The sequence below is a fragment of the Oreochromis niloticus genome, linkage group LG20 (genome assembly GCF_001858045.2).
Source record: "Oreochromis niloticus isolate F11D_XX linkage group LG20, O_niloticus_UMD_NMBU, whole genome shotgun sequence".
NCBI classification, from domain to species: Eukaryota; Metazoa; Chordata; class Actinopteri; order Cichliformes; family Cichlidae; genus Oreochromis; species Oreochromis niloticus.
Window position 1 is genome coordinate 25,749,137 of NC_031984.2, and position 26,016 is coordinate 25,775,152.

General features: G+C 40.0%; 2 protein-coding genes across 3 annotated transcripts in view; both read right to left on the reverse strand.

Annotated features, from left to right (window-relative positions):
• sema3h (sema domain, immunoglobulin domain (Ig), short basic domain, secreted, (semaphorin) 3H) overlaps window positions 1–2,071 on the reverse strand; it is a 53,027-nt gene extending 50,956 nt beyond the window's left edge. The window contains exon 1 of one of the 2 annotated variants that reach the window (XM_005478371.4): window positions 1,590–2,071. In XM_005478371.4, the coding sequence (XP_005478428.1) occupies window positions 1,590–1,701 (112 nt within the window). In that variant the 5' untranslated portion in view covers window positions 1,702–2,071. The remainder of the gene's footprint in view (window positions 1–1,589) is intronic. The other variant, XM_005478372.4, reaches the window with a different exon arrangement.
• An 8,982-nt stretch (window positions 2,072–11,053) lies between these two features.
• Window positions 11,054–25,409, reverse strand: rhoab (ras homolog gene family, member Ab). The gene is made up of 5 exons (XM_003444913.5): window positions 25,252–25,409; window positions 16,715–16,872; window positions 15,056–15,176; window positions 13,998–14,128; window positions 11,054–13,793 (listed from the first exon to the last, which is right to left on the reverse strand). Exons 2-5 carry the CDS (start codon window positions 16,868–16,870, stop codon window positions 13,620–13,622), a joined length of 582 nt encoding a protein of 193 aa, XP_003444961.1. The 5' UTR covers window positions 16,871–16,872; window positions 25,252–25,409; the 3' UTR covers window positions 11,054–13,619.
• Window positions 25,410–26,016: the final 607 nt, after the last annotated feature.

Genomic DNA, 26,016 nt, shown 5'->3' on the forward strand with positions numbered 1-26,016 from the left:
TACAGTGTTTGTTACGCACACATCATCCTTGAGTCCCCTTGTTTCTTCAGTGAGGCAGACCCCACCCAACTGCTGCATCCACGAGGGTAAGGTAAACAGTAAAACTGGAGCAGCTGATGCAGAACAGCACCACCTTGTAGTAGCCAAAATCAACTCCGGTTCACCAACGCATCAGCCTGTAACCGCATAGTTCATGCGACATGCTGCACAGTGATACAAGTGCATGGAGAAAGAGAAAAAATAGTGTAATGCACGCAGAACCACAATGCAGTTCTCCACCGATAAACAGCTGAAACTTCAAGTGGCTACAGCTGTCCTTTCCCTTTTTTTATAAGGAGGTTGTGTTATGTGTGTCCTTCCACCGCTGCGTGGACCTCACTACAGCGGACAGATCGGCCCGGGGCCAAGAAATAATTAATTCACTGATGATCTGAATCTGGGATTTCTGCCATGAGATAATTATTTCTTTGTTAGCCATAACTGAAACTAACAGACAAGGACACATTTCCAAATCCTGGAGGAGGGGGCGAGGTGGGGTGACGGGAGGTTTGAGGCGCTGTCACGGAGAAGGTCTTTCGAGTTTGAAACTTCATTAACGAAGTGCTTCAAAGGGGCTGGCAAAAGATTTGAGCTTGACAGGAAATTAATCTCGAGTCGATAAAGTAGGCTTTGCACATGAATTCTCCATGCTTTCGTTATGCTTTAGAAAAACTTCTCTATTGATAAGGATAACACTGTAATTGGGTATTTTTTCCGCTGACTGTCGTCTGCCAAAGAAGCAGCATGTACAGGTCTTCTCATAAAGCTGTTCATTACTCCGAGTAGAAACCAAAATACAACGGGAAGAAGAAGCAGCATGACTTTTTGTCTGACAAAGTCCCAGGTTAGCCAAGAGAAATCAGAGACAAACACTAAAATAATTACCCAAACTGCCAGCAGCAAACATCCTCCACACTATCCCACTTGATTGGCTGGTTCATCTCAACCTGCCGTGCCTTCTACAGGTACACTTTCATACTATTTTCTTGTGCAATAAGAGCTGAAATACTCTTATGAGTGCTGCATTTAGATCGGTTCTTTCTTTTCTTCTTTTCTCTTCCAGACTTTTGTTTTTTATGTCATTTGCCACGTCTGACATGTGGTTTTACAAAGACTCTTAACTTTCAAGAATATGCTGTTATTATTCAAAAGTGACACAAGGACAAAAGCGCTACTTTTCACTTAAAGTGTCAGACCTCACAGTGAGAGGAGGAAGCAAGGTGGGGCTAAAGATACGGCTGTCACACTCTGAACCTGACTACTGGAGGATGATTGATTAAATACAGGTGGTTAGAGAGATGGAGGACAATACAGGAAAGAAAAGGGCTGATGGAGACAGGTACATGAACAGAAAGGCTTTCTATAATTTATACATGAATTGCATAACAGTGTGTGGGCATTAATAGAAGAACAAAGAAAGAAAAGTGGGGAAAAAAACGTGAAGCGGTACATGATTCCAGCCACCTGCATGTACGTGTGGGGAACCAAGACCTGAAACACTAAAGGAAACATGAAGAGGAAAGCTCAGAAAAGGACGTGCTGCTTCTTACCAGAGTGTGTGAACTGCAGTCTGGGTTGAGATGCTCTCCACGCTCCTGTCAAGGTGGCACCGAGGTGGGCAAACAGGACCGCCACCACCAGCAAATACATCCTTCTCCTCATCGCACACGGGGAGTCCAAGTCCGGGTTCAAATCTACTGAATTCTGGCAACTGACACACTAACTCAGTGTAGTACTCAGGGAAAGGGCTAACCTGCCTGCCAAAGTAAACTGTTAAGTCCCAGTCAGTGATGTCCAAGTGTGTCAGGCTTAAGTCCAGATCCTTAAAATATTTCACAGTTTTTCACAGGAAGGTAAGAAGTAGCACTCACGCTCAAACTTTACCATCTTTGTGTCTGCGATGCTATCTGTGCACGCACGCGTCAGAGATGGAGGCAAAACGTACTCCAAGAAAATGAGTGAGTCGTCTCTCTGCTGCCTTCTCACAGCTTGACAGCTTTCTACTGCTCTGTCTCTCATCCCAGCTCCTCGCTACATGTGCTCGCTGTCTCCCTCCCTCCCTCCCTCTCTCTCTCTCTCTCTCTCTCTCTCTCTCTCGCTCTCTCTCAGGGAGAAGGAAAAAATCTGAGATCTTTGTGGCCACACATATGCAGACGTGCTCGCCTATTCACTCCGCTCCGGGAAAACCTTGTTAAAGTGGAACTGAGAAAGAAATCAGCTTTCATCTTTATTCACCATTCCCTTAGTCTCTCTCCCGACCTTTCCTTATTGCGCTTACTCTCTCGCTCACTCTTTTTCTTTTCTTCTGATGGCTTTATACTTATCAAAAAAAAATTTAAATGAGAAAAAGTGGCTGATAAAAGATTATGGAAACGGATTTTTTTTAAAGCAACAGGTATAGACACATGTTTATTGGGTTAACCACTCAATGAAAGTAGGTTTTGAGAATCGATTAAGAATAAATCTACTTTTTATGAGACGTGAAAAAAGCTTTTTAGCGTTTCTATGAACTAAAAGCCGGCAGGTTCCAGTCTCAAGACTGCGTTCAGGTGAGACCAACTCATGAAACACAATCAGGGGCCGAGCCAAGAGGTGCACTAAAAGTAAACGAGTGAGATCTTACAATCAGTTCCAAAACAACCCACGCAAAACACCAAACTCTACCCCTCAGTCTCTTTCCTTATCCTCATTATTTTCTCTTTTTCCACTCCTAACCCAAATGCAATCATTACCGAGCCCGTGCCTTCTCTCCTGCTCTGTTATTTTCATTAGATACCGACTCACTGGAGTACAGCTGCGCCGGGCTGAATTTTTCACCAGCTCAAGTTCAATCACAGGCTAGCGGGGACGATTTATTCATTCTCCGGGATAAATAATGAATTTAGGTTACGTGCAAATGAACAAGTATATGCTCCCTCAGAGGATTTCTGCTTTGTAAATGATTTATTCTCCGAGCTTGTTTGTTATTGCATAATTAGTGCAGGTTTTTCTTTAAATATGACCCAGCGGTTTAATTATGTGATTAGATGTCCTCTGTCTTGGTGTTTACACAACCTCATAAAGCTTACAGTTCGTAGAGATCAAATCTGGTCAAACCCGCTCATTAATTAAGTTATTCAATTAGTGAAGGAGAAAAACTCTGTATCTATAGAGACTCCCCTTGTGATGACACTATGCACTACTAAAGTGACCTTGGGCAAGACGTCACTGCAAATGCATCTCTTGGTAATTAAGTGATTCTTTGGGGCTGTGGTCAAGGAAAATAAGCATAACTGAACTTCAGATATATTCATGTGCTGTTTTGTATCACTTAGAAACAATGCATGATTATTTCTGCAGTTACAGTACAGCCAGCAGTACTACTGCTTACCTCTCATTATAGCAGTGTCAGTCCTTTTTTCACCCATGCTGAGATCACCTGCAAGTAAAACAGTGCATATAGTAGTGTTGCTTTTATACTGTTATCATGTCCTACACCAACTGCCCGGGCTAGTTTTGTGTTTTCGACAAACAGGTAACACAGGACAGAGAGATCCTATGCAATAGATATGCAAATGTATTATGTTTGGACGTGTTGTATCACTTGTGTTTTGGTTTAAAAAAATTGCATAGCACTTTATGATACTGCCCTCCAGATTTAGCATTCATTTACAAAGTCTTTTATTTGAATTTAGGGTATAATCACACCTACAAAAAAAACAAAAAAAAACTTAGCAGATAGTACACTAGAATAAGGAGGTAACAATACAATTTTTTTTAGAAAGAATTCAAAAAAACCTTTTACTCTACTTTCAATACTACAACTGTTGCTATGGCCTTATCTTCAAAAGGCAAGGTTAAGTGTTATAAGTGACCCCTCAAAGTAATGTAAGCATACAATATACGATGGGGAGATTAAAACCACTCCATACTTTGGCCCACATCCCTAAAAAGGTCCGTTGTCCATACAATGTAAAATGGGGAGGTTAAGCTTCTCCATAATGTCATCTGTACCCCTAAAACGTAGATGTACACCCGATGTAAGAAGGGAAGTATAAGCCATTCCATAATTTCTAATACCTAAAGAGAAAATGTGTAAAATGAAAAGCTTAAAAACATTAATGTTGCATCCATCTCTTACCGGAACCTTCTAAACCCTCAGGTCATTAAGACAGGATAATTAGAAGCTCGTTGCTAATCCTGCCAGAGTCAGTCTGCTTGTTAATTGCAACTAATGACCTCCCAGTCAGCCTGAACAAAAAGCCTCCGATTTCTCTTTGACACGTTACGTCATTTGTCAATTAGCATCCGAGCTCTGGCTGCTAAGACCAATTGTTAGTGGTCTTGGATCCCACCGCAGCTATTCTCTGCAAACCAGGCACACACAGACACACGTCCATTAACTCATGCACATTCCCCGTGTTTCGTGGAGTGAGAGTGCAGCAGTTAATGAGCAGCTCATAGTCGTCGTGTTCTTCTGCTTGGCTTATGGACCCCTATAAGGCAGACATGACATGAACCCTGATGCCAGTAATTGTAAATGACAGTAATGGTTCACAAGCCAGTGTAAGTGATGTAAAAACAAACGAGCATCAGCTTCATTTAAGTGGCTTTTTGATGCAAATAATCACAGACTGAGAATCAACACCAGAGCTCTGAAGGGTCAAACGTTACAAACTGTAGCCATGTTTATTTACTGCACTATGGGATATAATGGGGCTGGGAGTAATTAGAGTCATAAAGTCATAATTAGCTTGAACCATTATTCCAAGCTAGGTCACTTCAAATGTTATATTACTGCTTGCTTAATTATTGCTTTCAATGATAGCAGTGTGTATTTAACTCCTTTATATACAGGTTATGTGCCACATTTGTCCTATAAGAAAAGTTTTAGGGTGCTTGTGTGACTTTCATATTAGCATAAACTGCCCGAATCGAAACTATAAACATCTGGAAAGAAAGAAAAGTTGATCATAATTTAGTCACGGTGCTAAAGTGTAACCCTGTCTGTGCCCTAAACCTATTCAGTACACTGGTTATAGTGCACTTACATCAGAGGGGTAGGACTATGCTGCCACCTTACGTTTCTTCTTACCGTTTACCTGAATGTTATCTCGTTATCCCGCGAGACTCTGGACACGGTAATCTCTGGCGTTTCACCAGCACAGTTGTAATGACGACTTTGTACCGCTAGAGGTCAGTCTGACATTGTGTGGCCTGAACTCTTATAGCGAATATGTAAGAATATAGTAAGAATATGATAATAGTCATCTCAGAGTGGAGTAATTCAGATGTTAGAATAAAACATAGAGCGCTTACATAGCTAAAAGTTATTACTGTGGTTGTATCCTCATGAATGGTTCAACTTTCATTTACGACTGCCGTTATTTTGTTTTTGGCTATTTTAAATTAGACTAAATATATTTTTTAAATTAGCCAGTCTGGTTTAATCCCACGGTGAGGTCGGGATTTAAATTCTTTAGCAGATGATATGGAGTATATGGCAGGGTGGAGGGTGTTTTGGAGGGAGTGGACTTGACCGTTCTCGTCCTCCGCGCTCCCATCATGATGTGTTGGAACCTTTTGTGCGGGGGCGCGGCTGTCGTGAGCGCGCTTTGTTGGGGGATGAGCGGCAGCTGTTAGTGAATTAAAAGTAGATCCAAAACATTAGCATTTTTATGAAGTAACAGCTAAGACACACAACTGGCAGCTTTATTCTTCTTCTGTTTTTATTATTTATTTATTTATTTTTATTTTTTTTAACTGTGTCGTGAATCGCAATTCTTGTTCTACCGGAGAAACAGAGACCACTGGTGACAGGACACCCAGCGTTTAAAAATAAAACTTTTGGAAACAACGAGAATAGGTGGGTGTATCGATGAGTCACAATCACGGGGAAATCCTTGTCATACCCTCCGTCCAAAGTCATAACAAAAACTACACACCAGTCTCTCTCTCTCACACACACACACACACACTGAGGACCGAGCACCCAGTCCTACCACTCCAAAGCCACCACCGAAGATCGTCTAATTGAAAGATGACTATCGGGAAAGTATAAGGGTGTGACAGGCAAATCTGGGCAGCATCTGCCGCATGGATGGCTCTGCTAATTAAGAATAAGTAAATAGGAATTGTTACGAGTCTCGTCATTTTATGATTCACTGCAGGCTTGTTTGGATGATGTATACGTGAAACCACTCAGTCAGTTTCAGCCAGTATTGGTTTTTAGAAAACCTCAACACTGTTCATGAATGCTGATTAAAGGGGAAATGTTTTTTTTAAGAATGAAATGAAGTTGTTTTAAACAGGTTATATAACCACAACCCTAGCCACGCAAATATTTTACATTGTTATTACATAGTCAACACCATTTATTTAAAACCTTTAATTATTCTATGGATAAAAGCCAAATCTATTATGATAAAGATAAAGCTACCTAGCATCATATAATTACTTAAAACTAGCTCACATCAAAGTAATAATAAATAAACAATTAATAAATAAATAAACAATTTAATAAACAAAATAGTAATTATAATAATGAATCTGTAATTATAATCTAGTAATATGATCTAACACTGGCAGATTATAAGGGCAAATGTAAAATGAAGGCAGTAGCATACACAGCAAACTAATAGTACTGCAGTAGTTTAATCCATAGTTGTTTATTCACTGCCGAGACAACATTGTTTTGAAAATTAAATGCTTCTCTTGTGAGTAAAAATAGTTCCAGACTGAGGGGCCAGACATTTTTGACGTCAACACTGTTGTAGTCATGTATCTTGGGCCAGATTTAAATTGCAGTGATGCTCACATGAAATGAGATCTTTTCCTGTCAGGAAGTTGACAAGATGGTTTTTGTTTTGTTTGTTTTTTCAGTCTTATGAGAATCATCTTAAATTACCCTTGGCTGATTGTGTTCAGTGGATCTGGATGGAAGAGGGTGGTACACTGGTCAGCACTGTTGACTCACAGCAAGGAGGTCCTGGGTTTGAACCCTCTGTGGAGTTTCCCTATGTCTACGCGGGTTGTCTCTGGGTACCTCGGCTTCAGTGTGACGTTCAAAGGCATTCATGGGATTTAGTTAATTGGAGAATATAAATTTGCCGTAAGTGTCAGTGTGAATGGTTGTCTGTGTTCAGCCTACAGTAGACGGCCTTCCCAGGATGGCCTGTGACAGCTGGGCTTGGATGGATGGACCTCAAACACAATGTTATGGCCTACAAATTCAAGCCAGGGGCTATAGCTTGGTTTGGGGTTAGCTTTTACTGAAAGATTATCACTAACTATTTTTTTTTTTTACATTTTTAAAAAACAAATGCTAGCTAATGCTAATGTAAAACATAATGTGAAAACTTCTGCAAGGAAGGAACAAGAGGTTTAGGCAGGGTTAAATGCATTTTCACACACTTCTCTTCGAAAGTCTCCTCTATGTAAATGGGATCAACAAAATATTTTTTAAAAACAATTTAAAACTATGTATTGTATCGTTATCGCGTCTAAGAAAACAAAGACAATTTTAGGTGCATAATTAGACAAAAAAAAATGTTGCCTCCATGCAGATCCGCCCTTGGGCTGTAGAACAGTGAGTCTGAAAAATGATGAACTTCAAAAAGAGCCTTTGGAAATGCAGCAAAGTGAGAGGTCTTTCCTTTTTCCATGCTGCCTCCCTCACAAGCCGACCGTTTCACTGCAGATAACACGCTCTTGTGTAACCCGCCCTCTTCTCTTTTTTCCTAGCACCTATTGGACGACTCCCTTTTTCTTCCTCTTATCTCATTGGACAGGCGGACTAGGCAATGAGCTCATATTGGTTAAAAATAGTTGGGCCCGTGAGTGGCTAAAAATAGAGCGGTATATAAGGCCGGCAGTTCAGCCGCGTTGCTCGCTAGTCTTCCCCGGCTGTTAGCCGAAAGGGTAGGGAAGGAGGGGGAGAGAGGGAGAGACCGACAGAAGAAAGAAAGAAAGAAAGACGGGAGGGGAAGGAGCCACACAGCAAAAGAAAGAAAGCAGCATCGGCACCCTCCCCTTCAGCTCATTCCTCTACAAGTGTTGCGCTAGAGACAGCGCGTCTTATGTCTTACATGCCACCAGTTTTGGGTGGAGTAGGCAGTGACGAACTTCCTTCCTTCCTCTTCGACTTCGTGGGTTTCGCTCTGAATGCGTCTCTAGAGAGCCCCAGTCCATTTCCATGCCTAGGCAGCAGAGATCTCACAGTTGGGGAGGTGCTTTTTAATAAGTCGGGAATACCCTTAATATGTCTGTTAAGTGTCTGTCTGTATAGTCATAGCTGGTGTAGCTCTGACTACAACAAACTACAGTGGTTCTAACAATGTTGCTTCCTGTGTGTCTGTGTTGTGTTTGCCACTTTGCAAGTGTAACAGCATTTTAATACTGTTATTGCAAACTTTACTGACACTGAGGCTGTGCCCGTTTAGTGACAAACAGGAAACCGATGAGATCATGAGGGCAGAGTCGGTGAAATAAGAATAGAGTACAACACAGCTTATTGTTTCAGGATGAGGCCCTCTCCTACAAAAAGGTCCGCAGTCACGGAGGTCGGTCCTTTGCAGTCTGGGAGGCTCAAGTTGACGTGGTTCCTCTCACATCCGCCCACTGTGGCCTTTGTAGTTCACTGTTGGAGACCTCCTCCTACCTGTATACTAGAGGCATATTTTCTATATCATTTCATTTGTCGCCCTCCAACCATACCACACAATTCTCCCATATATGCTTGGTACTGAGCAAAAATCTTAAAGTACCTCTCATTTTCTTATGTTTTGGAAATGGGAAACGGGTGCAGAGATTTATGGAAATGTGCATGTAAATACAGTATATAAGGCAAAAATAGAGTTTGCACAACTCTAAAATCAAAATCACCTTTATTTTTGAACACCGCCTGAACTCTTAGTCAAGCTTTCTTTTCTTTTAAACAGTGCAGGACATTCAAAGCTCTTCTTTGGATGTTGGCTGCCTTTTGTACTGTTCTCTGTCAAGATGATCCCACACTGCTTCAATCATGTTGAGATCTGGGCTCTGAGGAGGCCAGTCCATGACTGATAGTGCTCCACTGGGTGTTTTACTGCATTGGCAGTATGTTTGGGATCATTCTTGTGCTGAAAAATGAAGATGTGGCCAATCAGACATTCTAGATAGTTTTTCATGGTGGGTCAAAGTCTACTTCCATCAGTTTTCTACAAGCACCCCAACACTACTGGCTAAAATGCAGCACTAAACCATTAGAGAGCTTCCACTGTGTTTTACAGATGGCTGTAGACACTCACTGTTGTACCTCTCTGCTGACTTCCTCTTTATATACTGATGACAATTTGAACCAGAAATGTATACTTTGGATTCATCAGTCTATTAGACCTGTTCCTGCTGATTTTCAGTCCAGTTCTTAATGTGTAACTTGTAATACCTCAGCCTTTTCTCCCTGTTTTCCTTCATTAAGAATGGTTTCCTGATAGCCACCCTTCCACTGAGACAGTTTCTGATGTGCACACTGTGCTAGGAGATGCCAAGTTTTTGGCTAATAGCTCATTGTTTGTGCAAGAAAACTTGTCTAAAGAAAAGCTTTGGAAAACCTTCAGAAAACTCAGAACTATAGGTCGAGACCACTTTAGAAAAGGACAAAGTCAGCCTGCTTGGAAACAAAATAAAGAAACGATGGTGCCTCAAGACTTTAGCACAGCACTGTTTTTAAATAATAAAGCAGCCGGAGTTTCTGATATGCCCTCCTTTTGAAATGTCATTTTTTAAAAGCCTTTTTCATCAGGCCTGGCATTATTATGCTACTTCTGTGAATATTAAATGAATGCTTAATTTCTGTTCCTGTGGCCTCTTGCACTCTAATGCCCGTGGCGATCATTACTCTCCAAATCATGATTTCTGTGTTCACATTAAAGTGTCTGGCAGCACAAGAAAGGAACTGACACAGGCAGATTTTTTTTACTAGTATTTAGTCCACGCCGTTTGACTGCTTACATGTGTTAAACACAGAGGTATTTTTTTCTTTAAGTTACACAAAGGCGCATGTAGGCTCAGCTCCATGCGAGTACCATCCTGCTCATACATTTAATCCATTTTATTCCTGGATTTCCACTCCTCCACGCTGCATTACACAACCACTGCTGGACGCCGAGTGGCACCACACTCCGCACACACTCGCAGATTCTCGATTACTTGCCCCACAACATCCAGCACCGTCCCACGCAGGCTGAAACTGCCTCACCTCAGCATCCCACACACTCTCTGCAGCGCAGGCCTCGGGGCGAGTGCTGGCACATCATCTCTGAGTGCTATGGTGTTACTTTCTGCTCCCCAAGCAGCAGTCATCCCAACGACTGGTTATTTATCAGGGTCGTAATCAAACTTCAGCGAGAATTAGCTTTTTATTTAATCTAAGCTCATTCTGACGTTCGGGTTTGGAGAGTTATCATTTCAAGGTGCAGTGGGAATGCAATTTCATATTTCCATCCTGAGTTGAGACTTATCAGTCTGAACTGATCTCAGACCACAAAGTATAAAATAATGACCACATTCTGTAAGTGTGGATGACTTAAAGAGCAAGAGCATGACTGAAGCTTCCTGTGAGAGACTCAATCCTAAACCCTGATCACCTGAGCTATATTGTGAGATTGTTTAGTGCATCCCCCACATAACATTAAGTTAGTTTCTGGCTGCAGCAACCTTGATTCGAGTCTTTTGCTTCATGCTTTCTTTTCTTTTTCTGAAATGTACCGCTCGAGTAAAGTCTTAAAAAGGGAAAAAGAAAGAAAGAATTGGTTCCTTTTAAAATGCTCTATTGCATCTCAAGTCGTTTCACTTCCCCTCAACTGCTGTCTGGAGTTTTCTCTAGATTTCCTGTGCTGGTTTTACTTTCATGTATTCAGACATAGTGTTTTAATCTTAAGACATAAAGCAACCAGTACATTAAACACTAAACCATCAATCCATTTATATTACATGTTTATTGACTGAGCCAAAGTGCTCTTCCCCAACCTGGAGACGATAATGAATAGGAGCTGTGTGTTATAGAAAGTAATTTATTACACAAACCAAAGCTAGTTTACAAATAGTTTCCAGTCATGTGCGTGTGTATAGCCTAGTATGAACAAACCCACATCTTTTTTTCCTTTTTTTTTTTTTTTTAATATATTTACAGACTTTGCATACAGCTTGGTTTTTCCTGTTCCTTTGTTTAAATCACTGCTTCAGCATCCAAAATAAGGACTTAAAAATACAATAAAAACTAGAAATAAAAATGATTTGTACATGAGACTAAAGTTTGCTTTCCTTTTTTTGTCTTTTCAGCTAACAGTGTGTTCAAAAACAAACAAACAGGAAAAAAAAAAAAGCCAGCACTAATTGTCCTAGCGATGCTCTAGACAGGCAGCCGAGAGGCCAGCCTTTCTCCTGACTGCCCAACAACAGCATTTGGCGGGATGATTGATTGGTTATTAAAACCAACTGTAAATCATCAGAAAGATTCAGGTAAAGCACAGAGAGAAGGAAAAAACAAAAACCTAAAGCAACATAAGTATTCCCTAGTCTTCCACCTCTTATTTTTTTTTAAATACTGATAGACAACATATGTTTATGACATTTTTTTTTAAAGAAGTTGGAAATAAAGTATAAAAACAAACACCACAAGACTGGTTTCTAGAACAGGCTCCTCCCTGTAGACCAGGAAGAAGAACAGGAGGGTGCAACACTTTCACAGAAGAGAGCCAGAACGTGGTAGCAAAATGCACAGTAAAGTCAGGAAAGGTTGGTGACTAACCAATCCTCAGACTGGCCATGCTTACGTTTTCCTCTTTCTTTATTTAAACAAAAAACTATTAGCAGCAGGTGGTTATTTCTTTGACGTGGATCACCTGCATGTTATACGAAATCCACCTGGCTGACCAACCTGACAATTCTGGCATTTCTATGCACTGTTCTGGGATAAAAGGGTCATGTCACTTTGTTGTTTGTCTCTCAGATGAGAGTTACCAACAGGTAACCCCTTAAAAATTTACCTGATCTGCTTAATGTACACATGACCCTTCTACATGCCTACACAAGCACACACACGTAATATTCATAGTCATTCATCCCAAATAAGGAAATCAGTGGTGCGCATGTAAACATTACTCTCCTCTCCTTGTTCTTTGTCCTGGTCTAAAACCAGAGGAGGATGAGCACCAGCGGCCAGCTGTGGAACAGGAAGGGATGGGAGCAGAGCCATGGCAGTTTGCTCAGGTGGGTCTACGCAATACAGGAAGCTACCTTTCTCTTCCAATGGGACCACAATTCACCTGCCACTTCCACTGATTCAGTCTGAAGAACTTAAATTTTAAAGAACCCTCAGATGTGAACTAAAGTAGACAAACCAGCTGCAGTTAAGACTCCAGCATGTTTATGCTCATCTTGCCTGGCCACCAAAGGCCCACGGCTGCTAACCTGGAAATAACTGAACCTGGCTGTGTTTTCTAAAACACTAAGATGATCTGAAGCAAGCAGACTGTGATAAGATACACTTCAGATCTCGTTTAAAACAAGCAGCTAGCCTCAAATAACAGCACTCAACATCAGGTGTCTGCAACAGATTATCCAGTAAGAGTAGAGGCTCAATGTGTTTGTCACAGAGTCTATAAACAGAGGATTAACTACAAAGAGAAACTAAACGGCACGTGAGCATGCTCCATGCCTCTCCAATAACACAACCCACCTGACAGCATGTGACTACTAGTTTAATCCTATCAATAAGACAGTTTTTCTTCCATTGGATTGAAGTGCTAGCTAATACACCTCAAATTTGTTTCAAGCACCATTCTGAGGAGCACTCAATTTATTTAACTGGCGATTTGTCTCCTATTGAGGGCTGTTTTAACTGACCTACAGCATATAACGAGCAAGATAAAAGTGCAAAACTAGGAAGTGATGCCCTGGCTTCCCTGTCTTATCGTGGCCACTTCAGAACTTCATACATCCCATCCCTTCATCTTCCAAACTTCACACCATCTTAGCCCTAATTCCAGGCATGAGCACCTGGGGATGAAGTCCACTGGTGGCCTTTTACAGTGGTACTCATTTACTGTGCTGTCCGTTTCTCCCTTCCGTCTGTCTGGTCATCCATTCAGGAAACTTAAAATTTTGTTATTGTCCCCAACTCCCTGTAATTCATGAGCAACTTCATCAGGGTTACCAGTCAGCTAGATTTTACGAAGGACTCTTAAGGATCTTTATCAGTGTAAGTGGCTTGTTGAAAAGTAACTGTTCCAGCGTTTGGCTGGTCGCTGGTGTAAATTTCCCACCCAGATGGTAAACCCACAGGTAAAGAGCCCAATGGTTTACAGCGGTAGTCGTTTACCATCTCCCTTCCCTTCGTCTCCCCACCTGTACTTCGCCATCAAAGCCTTTCAAACCCAAGTCCCAGGGTAAATTCAGTCCAACAAACAGCCAGGTTACAGCGGTAGTCATTTACTGCACTCTTTTCTTCTTCCTCCCCCTCCCTCCCTCCCTCTCCCATCTTGTAATCCCTCTGTCCCTCCCAAGCCCTATCCCCAGGTATAGTAACCCAGGGTGAAAACAGTCCAAATATGACGGCCAATTTACAGTAGCACACATTTATTGCTCTTCTTTCCACGACGGGCCTGCAGTGCTGCCCTGGTGGCCATCTCAAACACCTCCCGCACGCCATCCTTGGTCTTAGCAGAGCACTCCATGTAGCCAAATGCTGCAATCCGCCCGGCCATGTCTCGGCCCTCTTCTGACTTCACTGGCTCCTATTAGCCGAGAAAAACAAAGTGGTAGTTTAGGAAAACACATATTCTAGATAAGTGTTTAATCTCAAACAGCTTTTGCTACAGTGACTGGCAGAAACGCGGCACCACTAATTCAAGATCTAAAAATCAGAAGAACACTTAAGATTCACTCTCATTTAGTTCAGAACAAACATGTTAATTCAAACTAAATAAAAAGTCAGGCACCTGTTTCATCTTGGCCAGCTCTCTGCGTGTGTGCTCGTCATTACGCAGATCTTTCTTGTTTCCTACCAGAATGATGGGAACGTTTGGACAGAAGTGTTTGACCTCCGGGGTCCACTTCTCTGGAATGTTTTCTGTAATGGACAAAGACCAGAGACGGGAGGCATAAACAAACAAATAATTCAATTGTTTAAGTGTTATAACTGTCAGACTAAAATTTATGCCTGAGGTGACAGCCCCCCCCCCCTTTTTTTTAAAAATCTTTAAGACATTCTCCAGTGATGATGTGTCCATCCCTGCCCTGTTCCAGTGGACTTGTTTATCTTTTTGTAGCTCTCTGTATCTCACTTAAAGTAGAAACAAAGTACTATTTACCATATAATCCCATTTTTTCATAGGAAAAGTGGGCACCACAAACCGTCATTGCATTCTTTGCAAAAACAAAGCAGTTTGATGTCACAGCAGCTGCATTTACATTTAAATGTGTTAGCAGAGTAAAATTGGAGGATGTCAGCGTTCTGATTAGTCTTTAAAATTTAAGCTTATGCAGACATGATTAAATTATGTTTCTGAAAAGAAGAAAGAGCTCTGCTTTTATCTCCACTGAGTATCAAATGTAGTCTTACTTAGTCAGCAAAAAAAATGTTGCTTTGAAGATATATGACAATCTTTCATGCAATAAGACTTTGTTTTATTACAACTATAATGTCCTCTCATTGAATCTTATTTAATTAATCTCTGGCAGTTTAATTTTCTGCTGCTTTTATCACTTTTATGTACAGCCATTTCCATGTGATCACGGAAGTGCTGTTAATAATCATCATGAGGAAAAAAGATACAACTTTATGTTCAACAGCAGGAGTGGATGACACTACATGACAAATGACTTGTTACTCTGCGTGCACACAAATGTAAGTAGTTCCTCTGCAAAGTGCACAATCAAAACAGTCCAGAAATATCTTCTATTGAAATCAGAAATGTGGCAAACACAAAAGAGACAATTGGTTTTATTTAAGTCATGAATGTATGTAACTGCAAGAATGTGTTTGCTTTGTACACACCCAAGCTGTCAGGGCTGTCTATGGAGAAACACATGAGGATGACGTCAGTGTCTGGATAGGAGAGAGGTCTCAGTCTGTCATAGTCCTCCTGACCTGCTGTGTCCCAAAGAGCCAACTCCACCTGACCAACATTGAGAGAAGAGAAGGCAAAGAAGGACAAAAGATGAGATTTGATAAAAGGAGAACAAGGAATTTTTTTCTTTTTTTTTTAAAAAGGATCAAAAGGGGATGGAAAAATGTGTAATTTTCATCTTGATCAGCATAACTTTTACACTGAAGCCAGCAAAGAACGTGAGCAAGACCCACAGCAGACAGTCTTGACAACAAAGGCTTTTTTGCAACCTTAAACTGGCAAGGATTACTAACATAATCACTAATTATAATTTGAAAAAAAGACCTGAAAGAGTATTGATCTATGATATGGAAATGATAAATTAGGATTTGCTTTTTTTTTTTTTTTTTTTTTCCCTTCCCCCCCCCTTTCTTCCCAGATGTTGCCATTAGATAGTTCAAATATTCTCTCCACAACCTCTCGAATACCCAGTTTGAAAGCCATATAAAGCATTATATTACTAGCCAGACATAAGAGAACATCCACAAGCTGCCTATAATCAATCACCTTCAAAAAGCAATTTTAGTTTAAATTAATATTTCTGCAAAGACTTGGTACATGTAATACACGTGCCAAATTTGTAAGAGGTAGGGGGAAAAAATACCAACAAAGTGCTCACATAAATTGTGCTCTTGTTCATTCCGAATGTGCAATTTAATTTCAGAGACAATAAAAAACATGCCAGTGACATAACATCTTCTCTATACAGAATGCATATCTAAATGGTAAAAGAAGGCATTTGGAAAAGTGTCACACTTCAAGAAGCATGAATCCTTTGCAGCAGCACAGGAGGTTAGAAATCAGACAGCCAATAAAGACTTCCCGTCCCAGAATCCTATTAACCCACAAAGAGGTCAGGACTCATGAGTTTGTGACTGATGAGGCTGGCTGCCGCAGTTATCTGGGAAGAACTAACTCCACCCACACAGGATATGTGTGGAGTGCTACATAATCAAATCCACTGAACTCCTGAGCAGAGTGTCCTACTATATTTTATATAATCCTCACTTGCAAACACAAGAGCTACAAACACGATGACCAAGCTGAAAAAGAAACCAGACTTAGCTGATGACTGCTGTTGTGTGAAGGAAGATGTGAAAATGGAATAGTACATTTTTTCAACACTTGCTCACTTGGCCCTAAAGGTAGAATTAAAGCACTGAGCATGATTAAGCACCGAGGAAATGAGTCCCAGCACAAAAACCAGTGCAGATAGTAAGGAAGGGAAAGATGTGCTGTGACATTTAGAAGACCCGAGACTGAGTCACCTACGTTAGTAAAATATTCAACAATAAATTAAAAAAGTCTCTCTCATATATATATATATATATATATATATATATATATATATATATATATATATATATATATATATACACACACACACTTATTTTAATTCAGGTAAGAATCTTTAAATGGCATTTGTTCACAGAGTAAAACAGTCACTTATAAAGATGGGTCAACAGGTCTAAAGCATCTACCCCAAAGCACAGGAAATTAAGTATCAGTAGGCAGTGTAGTTGTTCCAATCCCTGCAGTTGTCTCACCTGTTTGCTGTCCACCTCTATGTCAGCAACATAGTTCTCGAACACAGTGGGGACATAGACTTCAGGGAACTGATCTTTGCTGAAGACAATTAGAAGGCAAGTCTTCCCGCATGCTCCATCCCCCACTATTACCAGCTTCTTACGGATGGCTGCCATCCCTGGTGGAATACAAAAAGGAACATTTTAATCAGGGAACCACAGGAAGAGCGTTGCATCAAGTATACGTATAGCATGGCATTACAACATAGCATCGAAAAGGCACTGACTGTAACCACTGGGAGAATTACTCTCCTGTTCACAAATAAAATTTGTACTACTCAGGTCTTGTTTGACTGCCCATTTCGAGCATGAGAACAGAGGAAAATGTGAAAGTTCAGTCACATTTGTGCCACATAGAAGGGTAGTGTTGCAAGGTGCACCTGAACTATGCAACACTACACTTAACACCTTTAAACCACATAGCTGAAAAGCAACTCTGTCTCAGAAGCCCCCCCAGAGTTGTGAAATGGTTAATGAAATTAGGAAAAAAAAATTTAAAAGGCAGAAATATATTGGTATCACTATTCAAACAGATTTGAAAACAGGGTATACTTGATAAATTCAAAAATGGCAAGTAAAAAAAACAACAACTAAAAGGTTAATTATGTTGTTCACATTCTCAATGTAAAATTGAGTAAATAACTAACCCACTTTCATTAATAATCCAATGTCTTGTGCATGTAACATAAGAATAAGTGTAGTGTTTACACTGTCCCCTGTTCTTCTAACTGCACTGCACATTTTCTGCACTACCTATACACAACATCACAAAGGCGTTGCGTGGTGCACAAAGATGCGAGCTACTAGGAAGTACTGAGTCAAGGTTCCAGTAATTCATTACTGTAAATGACCCAACAAGCGCACCAGTGTGGGTGTGAGATGAGCTTGCCCAACAGAGTTAAAGGAAGTTAGTGCAAATGAGCAACATGCAGTCTTGTGTCACTGGTTTGCAGCAGCTAGGATCAGTCCATGTTGGGAAATTGCATTCAGCTGAATGTCACAAAGACAAAATGAGTGCCAGTGTTTTGGATTTTCTGCTGAACTGGCCACCGATATTTTACAATTATTTAATATGCACTGCTGTTTAAACTATGGAAAAGGACTATAATCTTGGCCACATTTAAAAAATTAAAAATAGAAACACAAAACAGGACAAGAGAAGGTGACTTGACTTCATTTGAATAGGAAATGTGTTTTAAAATGCTAGGGTTGTTCAGCTGGACACACTGAAACGCTGTCTTTATTCACTGAGCACACATCAAACATAGCTCATTTGTCATGGTGGCCCTGCTGCTTAGACTTTCACACCAACACAGTACATGTACTGTGTACTTGCTAACAGCACAAGGACAACAGGACCTCACATAGCAGGGCTAATAAATCACATCCCTGAATGGATATTTCCTCCTTGGTTTGAGAAGGTATAGCAGTGTGGAGTGCCAATCATCATTCTCTACCCTGCTATCTCCATCATAGTGAGTCAGGTGGAGGCGTGGTAGAGAGCAAACTGCTTGACACCTCTCCTGTTGTCTTTCAATCCGTCAGCTAAGATGCGGTGTTGATCTGCTGCAGTTCTGGAGATGTAACAACGTATTTCTTTGTTTAGCTGGCCCCTTTAATCTGCTAGGGTACCAGAGTTTTATTGATGTACCATAGTTTAATAAAACCCCAGCTGCATGAAAATAAAAATTTATTAACATACCATTTTATATATATATATATATATATATATATATATATATATATATATATATATATATATATATATATATATATATATGTGTGTGTTCATCTAGTAATTTGCATGCAACTGAAATTTCGAAATACATGCTGCCTACAGTCTTTAGTTTCTGGCAACAAATTCAGTAAATTTCTGATGAAAAGGTAGCGTTTTCCTAAAGCACAGCACATATGGACATGGGGCTTACTTCCACCACTAAGATTTTTTCCACAGAATATATTCATCAACCAACAGTAAAATTCACACATGCTAGAGTTCCTGTCACTCGCTGGCTATGCTGCTCTTCCCTGGGGGCTTCACACTCTCACATTTTTTAAAATTTGCTTGCCGAGCAGAGCAACTATAACAGAGCTGTTAATGCTCTGGCCAGGACTGGCTTGTATTGCGCTCAGGAACAAATTGAGTTGTCTTCATCTTATGCCCACCGCTCTGCTCAGTTAGCCCCTTCCCATAGAAATGAAGAAACAGAGGATGAAGCAAGTGAACATAAATTAGTTCATAATTATGTTACATATTTTTGTTTCCTTTTCAATTTCAGTCCTACTAGTTATCAACTCTAAAAAGCATGGAAAGCATCTTATAAATGGTAGATGAATTGTCTAAGTAGGACATCGGCGTCAAAAAAAAAAAAAAAAAAAAAAAAAAAAAATCAGACCACCCCCACCATGACTTGAGGACAAAAGGAAAAGACAAGAATTGGGGCAGCTGTAGCCTAGAGGTAGGTATACAGTCAATTTGCCCACTAGGTAAAAATGAGTATATGTGACCTCCTTTTGATGAATGCTGGTTATGCGTCTATGACCAAGTCCTTAAACGTACCAACCATGCTTAATAGCTAGCAGGGGTCTCTGCAGCGGAAATGATATAAAGCAGGTTTTAGCTATTAATTTCAGTAAATACAATTATCACAAAGTATGACCTAGTACAGAAGTGCTGTCAAAAGATTAAAATAGGTTGATTATTAGTTCTTAGGGTGAGAGTACAGCAATAATGATGGCCAAAGTACAAAAACTACAGAACAATGTTGCCCATCCCACACATGATTGAAAGCTAAAAAGCGTGTTTATAGATTCTGGAGCTGTGAGCACGCTAGGATCTATGACGTAATGTTGTCATCAGACAATGACTGTGACGCTCTGTGCAAGTTTCCACATACCTGCCAATTTTTTAGGACGTGTAGATTGTAATGTAAAATCTCTAGACTAATGCATCAAGTAAACGTGCACCTTTCAAGCGGGCTTCATTGAATAATGACTAAGTGCCCTTGGTGTCTATAGATGTACATTTAAACGACAGGATAATTGCTAGTTAATCATTGTTTTTCTAAAATCCAGATGTACTCAATGAAAAAAATAAAACTTGAGCATTGTCTACAGGTTTACAACAAACAGAATGTGAAATGAACATTTTCACACATCATCATCATCGACTGTTAAAATTTAGGCAGCCCAGATTTCATAGCCATGCTAAATTTAAACATGTTTGTCAATTAACAGGAGTGACGTAACAAGTCTTTTTCCAAAACACCACATTCTCGGACATCGACATCATGGTGATAACGCAGATAGTGGGAGAGCTGACAGTCACTAAAGATAGTATATTGTTTGAGTTTAGCAAAACACGGCTGGTTATGCAAGCTGTGTTGCATGCTGGATGAGCAGCAAACCAAGGTAACATGCTACTTCACTTGTCATTCATAATCTTGTAGATGGTAAGGACTAGGCTACACGTGCAAATCCCCACCCCATTAGCGTGTTAGTCAGCAAGAGTCTATTAGATTAACTCAAAAGAGAGACGTTGACAACCAACAAGATCAAATTACAGTGAAGAGTACACAGAGGAGCAGAGAGCAACAAATGACAACTGGTTATATATACGCTTAGCCAGCAGTTTTTTGTTAGTTTGTTAAAATATTATATATAAAAAAACCAAACAAACAAACAAAAAACCTCAAGTAAGCATTTCTGATTACTTGTGAAAAGCAGTCCTGTTTAGACACACAACCACTTTCAAACACAAAACACTTCCATAATGCTTTCACACGTCAGTGTGAAGTGAAATGCTATTCTGTCAGCATTTTCACTTTGTATGACACAGCCTTAAACATTACTGTGCACCTGATGATTCTTTATCTTGTTTGCTAGAAAGAAAAAAAAACCCCAAAAACCAAAACAAAAGACAACAAACCTTTAGAAAATGCCACGGTGGCATCGATAAGGTGTGTATGCTTGGCGAGGAAAAAACCCACAAATACATTCTGCAGGGTGGAAAATTACCCCCACTTAAGGCTGGTTAACTGACTGCTAGCTAGGGCTGCCACGATTAGTCGACTAGTCACGATTACGTCGACTATCAAAATCGTCGACGACTGATTTAATAGTCGACGCGTCGTTTGAAGCTTTCTAAGATCACAAAAGACGCAGGAATAAGTAGTAGGATTTAAGAGTGTAATAACGGACTGAAACAGAAGATGGCAGCACTGCATTTACAAGGATGCCAGCTGCCATTAAACCCCGAAGAAGAAGAAGAAGTAGCTCTGTCCCAGAATTCATAGCGCAGCCCAGCTCAGTTTCCAACAATGGCGGCAGCTAGTTAGAATAATAACAGTAATATTAAAACTTTCTGGGTCACAAAATAAACGTTTAACATATTTTCAGGCGAGAATGTAACTGTGTAAACCTCAAATATCTGGTCAGTTTATCAAGACACCACATATTTTCAAAAGCGCTCCGACATTTTCGGAGACGTCTGTTAACTACTAGCTCAATAGCTAGCCGGGGGCAAGGCTCACTACAGCCCGTGAGAACATCGGACTCCCGGCAAATCGTTTTCAAACCCACCGCCGTCTTTCGCTACTCAGGTTTAACATACATAAGTCACTTAGATAACTTAAAAATGTTATTGTTTGGCTTTTTTAGTATTTAATTTGTTCCTGAGTAAATCGGTTTGGCTGAGATTAAAGTTATAGTTTTTACACAGCTGAATAAACGTCAAGCAGACAACTGGTTATCAGAAGTGTGAGATGCTCCAGAATATACTCCGGTGTCCTGTTATATTTTAGATAGCAAGGAGTTTATTAAACTTCAACAAAAAAATCTGCAAATTTCATTAACATTTAATAAACTATCATCTTGTCTTTATTTTTAGTTAGCACATATCTTAAACACTTAAAGCTGTAAGCTAATGATAGTTATATAAGAGCAGATGCATACTGGCGCAATAAGCTGTACGTTTTACGTTCAATGGATGCATGATCTGATTAGTCGACTAATCGCAAAAATAATCGGTGACTAGTCGACTATCAAAATAATCGTTTGTGGCAGCCCTACTGCTAGCTGATAAATATTTCAGTTTCTGACAGATACTTGGCACAAGCTTCTTCTGTGACCTAACATGCATTTCTTTGGGCTGCAATTTATTATCAATATGTACAGTACATACATAATGGAAAATTGCGGTATAAAAATATCCCCTTTAAAACTGCTTGGTAATGTATGCGCTATTAGTTTGCTAAAGCACTACAGACTTTAAAACATGTCATAGATCTTCAGCTAATGAAATGACTAGGCTGCTCACAAGGGCTGTATTCAAGAAGAGAAATATTTGCATTTCAGCGATTTTTCCCCTAACATAACCTGTACTTAATATAGGCAGTAGTCACCTGTTGTAAGCAGTTTGGCTAGAGATACACGGTGTATGAATTTACTTTGGAACTCAGGTCATAACATGTCAAAGTAACAAAGAAGAGTTTGTTATACTAGCTACCTTTGGTCAAGGCAGCCCTTTAAATTATGACCTTACAGTATTTGCTCATCGAGTTAGCTGTCTGGCCATGTCCCCTGTGATCTAAGGATTCTGTCTGTGTGAAAGATTGAATTGAAAAGAGCGTCTTCACACTGGTCAAACCCATGTTTTTTTGACTGGATGCCATCTCAGCCTACCAAGTACAATGTTGCTGAACTTGATTCAACATTGTGTGCACTCCAGTTTGTCCCTGCTGGTTTGCTAAAAGTGGCTAGACAGCCATCTGTAAATATCAGACCGTTGTCAGTGTAAACAGTGCAGATGAATCTGTACGTCACGGTTTCGGTTTTGCCCTGTATGCGATCAGATGATAATTCATTTATTTTAAGGGTGTAGCATTTCTTTAAACCCACGGTTCAGTTCATCTCTCATTTTTCAGGCAGGTACAAATCTAGAGGAAATAACTATTTATGCCACAGTTTTTGATCATTTGATCATAAACAAAATAAAATAAATCCAATTTTTCTTTTGAATTTTCAGTGCATTTCATACTTGAATGAACTTTACCACACTTAATGTTTTAACTAACAGCACTAGCAGCTCCAGATCAGTATCACAATACACGAAGATAAAACCACTGTAAGTTACTGTGGGAGCAATTTTGGTCTCGGTTTTCAAATTTACTTTTAAAGTATGCACATATGCGATGCCCTTTCAAGCCCAGTTTTATAAACAGGAAATGTTTTTTTACAGCATTGAACAGATTAGCCCTGTAGTGTTATAAACATACAATGAAACACACATACTATAATGTGTACTTTACACAGCATTAAATTAAAGGGAACAACATTGTGGGCCTTATTAATACAATACATGTAGTAGAAATGTAGGTTCCTACTACATACTACATTCTGATAACTGTTCATTGATAACTACATCTTACTGAATTACTCCGCAAACTGGAGGCACAGTCATCAATCATCAATTAAAATTAAAAAGAAAACCACAAGTAAAAGCACTACTGTCAAATTTCAAAGGCTCAATCAATTCTTGTTAACAACAATTTCAAAATACATTTCAGTTCTGAGACTCCAGTTACCATAATCAATACCAGAAGCTTTTATTAGCTTAGGTTAAGCATACCATCAAGTGTATGAGACCAGTTGATCTACAGATAAGCACAGCCAATAAAATTACTGTTAAACATTTAATATACACCATTTTAAAAATTCTTATGGTAGCAACTGCAATTTAAAAAATAAAATTAAAAAAATTACAGTTTCTTTGGTACAAATCTCTGGAGACACTATTGCGGATAATAAGGCTGCAGAACAATTACCAATAACCAGCACACAAATTCCAGCCACCCATTCATCACCATCCTAAACTCTGGGCTTGTCTTTGTCATCACGCATGTACTGATATATATGTGGTATGGGTAAGAAGTCTTAATCGGTATGAAATTATTTTGACAAAGATGACCATTTATCTAAATTGGATGCTGTTCAAAAGCCATCATCTTCCTCTATTACAGTGGAGAGGATATGAATTTAGTTAACAGCTTCAAGGGCAACAACGCGCAAGTCCTGCAGTAAAACCTTGCTCGTGTATTAGGAGGCAGAATCAGCGTGATAGAACCTTATGAAGAAATAGGAGTTACCCAGGAGGCTATTCTACATCGAAAAGAATAATGTCAAGAAATATTTACTCTGATTATTAACATACAGTACTTTAAAACATAAGTCTGGGTGTCAATGATTTATATGCTATACAACATGCTATGCTTTGAGATTATGGTCTCTGGCTCCAACACTGGATTACATGTAACAGTTTCTCATTATTAGTCAAAGAAAAGAAAAAAAAAGAACAGGAAATACTTCTGTCAACTTGACAATTACATACACTGCTACAATTTCCCCAAGACTGCATTAGATCTTTAGTTTTGATTTTAACTGTCAGAGAACACAAAGTCACACCCATGATACTGTCACATCAACAATAACCATAACGCATAAATATGATGATGGATCACTTTGGTATCACCAAGCAACACCCATGTGGCGGGTTAGAAAGCTGACTTCTGCTATATATGGTCGTCCACTATAGCCAAGGTACAGAAAAAGTTGTGTGTCGCCTGTGAGAGCTCGGAGTGTTAAACCAAACATTTTTTTTAACCAGCTAGACACTGGGTGGGTCACCAGAAAGATGGCGTCATCACAGAGGCAACAGATGGCTAGTGTGTCCGCAGTGGAAGAATGGGTGGGTGGCCAACATCCAAACTACACACCAAGCGAGATCCACACATAACACACGTACGATTTACCAGAGGTAAAACCTTCTCGCCACAAAACGTCTCAAAAGAAAACACAACTCTTAAAATGCCCTAATAAGTAGAAATGGTGCGCCCAAGTACAACTGACGCCTTCTAAAGCGTACAAAATGACGAGAAATATGAATTTTAGGTTTTAAAGAAACTGCAACGCTCGTTCATACCGCCCTTCTTATCTTTAACTCGTTACGGGAAAATTATAACCCGCTTAACAGCCATACTAACAGACAGTCAAAAAAGAGACGCCGGAGAACCGCCTGATCAGCCGAGGCAAGTCAGGAAAATCGCCTCATTGTTTGGTTAAGACTCGACAATCTAGGCCAATCTTTGCGGTTCCATTTTTAAGCCTTGCTAAGTTTGCACAGTTTGTAAACAGTGCCCGGTAGAGCCTGACAATTTTCTTTAGGGGGAGGCGGAGGTCGAAAGACTTTCTACGATAAACACACACTAGTTTTTTCTTCAGCACAACTGAACAGCAACTGCGGAAGCGGCACTAAAATAGAGGTCGGCTCGGGGAAAGGCTAACTCAGCTACCGTAAGCTAACATCGCTAGCTTTTAGCTTCGCTAGCACGGCCTCGCTCAGCTTCGGGCAACTTTAAAAAAATATTTCCATCACTTTTAAAAATAACAGTGCGAAAGAAACAACATTTCATCATAGTCGGATATCGCAGAAAGTTGTTTACCTTCAGTTTATGTGCCTAGCAGTTGGGTTTTTCAGTGTTTCTCGGACCAAAGTTGTTTTTCCGACCAGCCGACTCGCTCGCTGCTTCCTCCCGTCTAAATCTGATACAATGAATTACTTGACGGGAGCGAGCCGCCAAGGTTTGTAGTTTCTAGCAGAGGGGGAGGGGTGGCGGGCACGAGCCTGAGAGCCACACCTGCGCGGGCACGACTTGGTATGAACACTTGTGGAAATGTGTAATGTCGGTGTACTATGTAAGCCATAAACACAGTCTATTTTCACATGTGGAATCTTTTTTAAAAGACTTTCACTCAGGTTAACATGTGTTTAAAAACAGCGTAAGTGTTTCTGTCCAACCAAAAGACTTTTACAAGGGTTTCCAATTACAGGTAATCTAAAATAATCTTACTTAAACCACTACGCGGTGTCCAAAACGACTGACTCCAACATTTCCTTACATCTTAACAGTAACTCGTGTTTTTCCTTAGGTTCCAGCAAATTTTAGCTTTGGGCTGAACAAGTGACAGTGGCCATTACTGTACTGGTCCAGTATAAAATAAATGATAGGGTTATGCCCCTACGGGCGAAAATATTTTAAGAACAGAGTTAATTGAACCCAAGTTATAGCCTTAAGGTCCAATTCTAAACAGTGCCTGAGCCAGAGCCTAACAGGAGAAACTATGTGCTTACTGCCCCACCTGGCGGTCAATTTAAGAAAAAACAAGCCAATTCAGACGCAGGGAGACTTAAAGATGTTCCTGTAAAT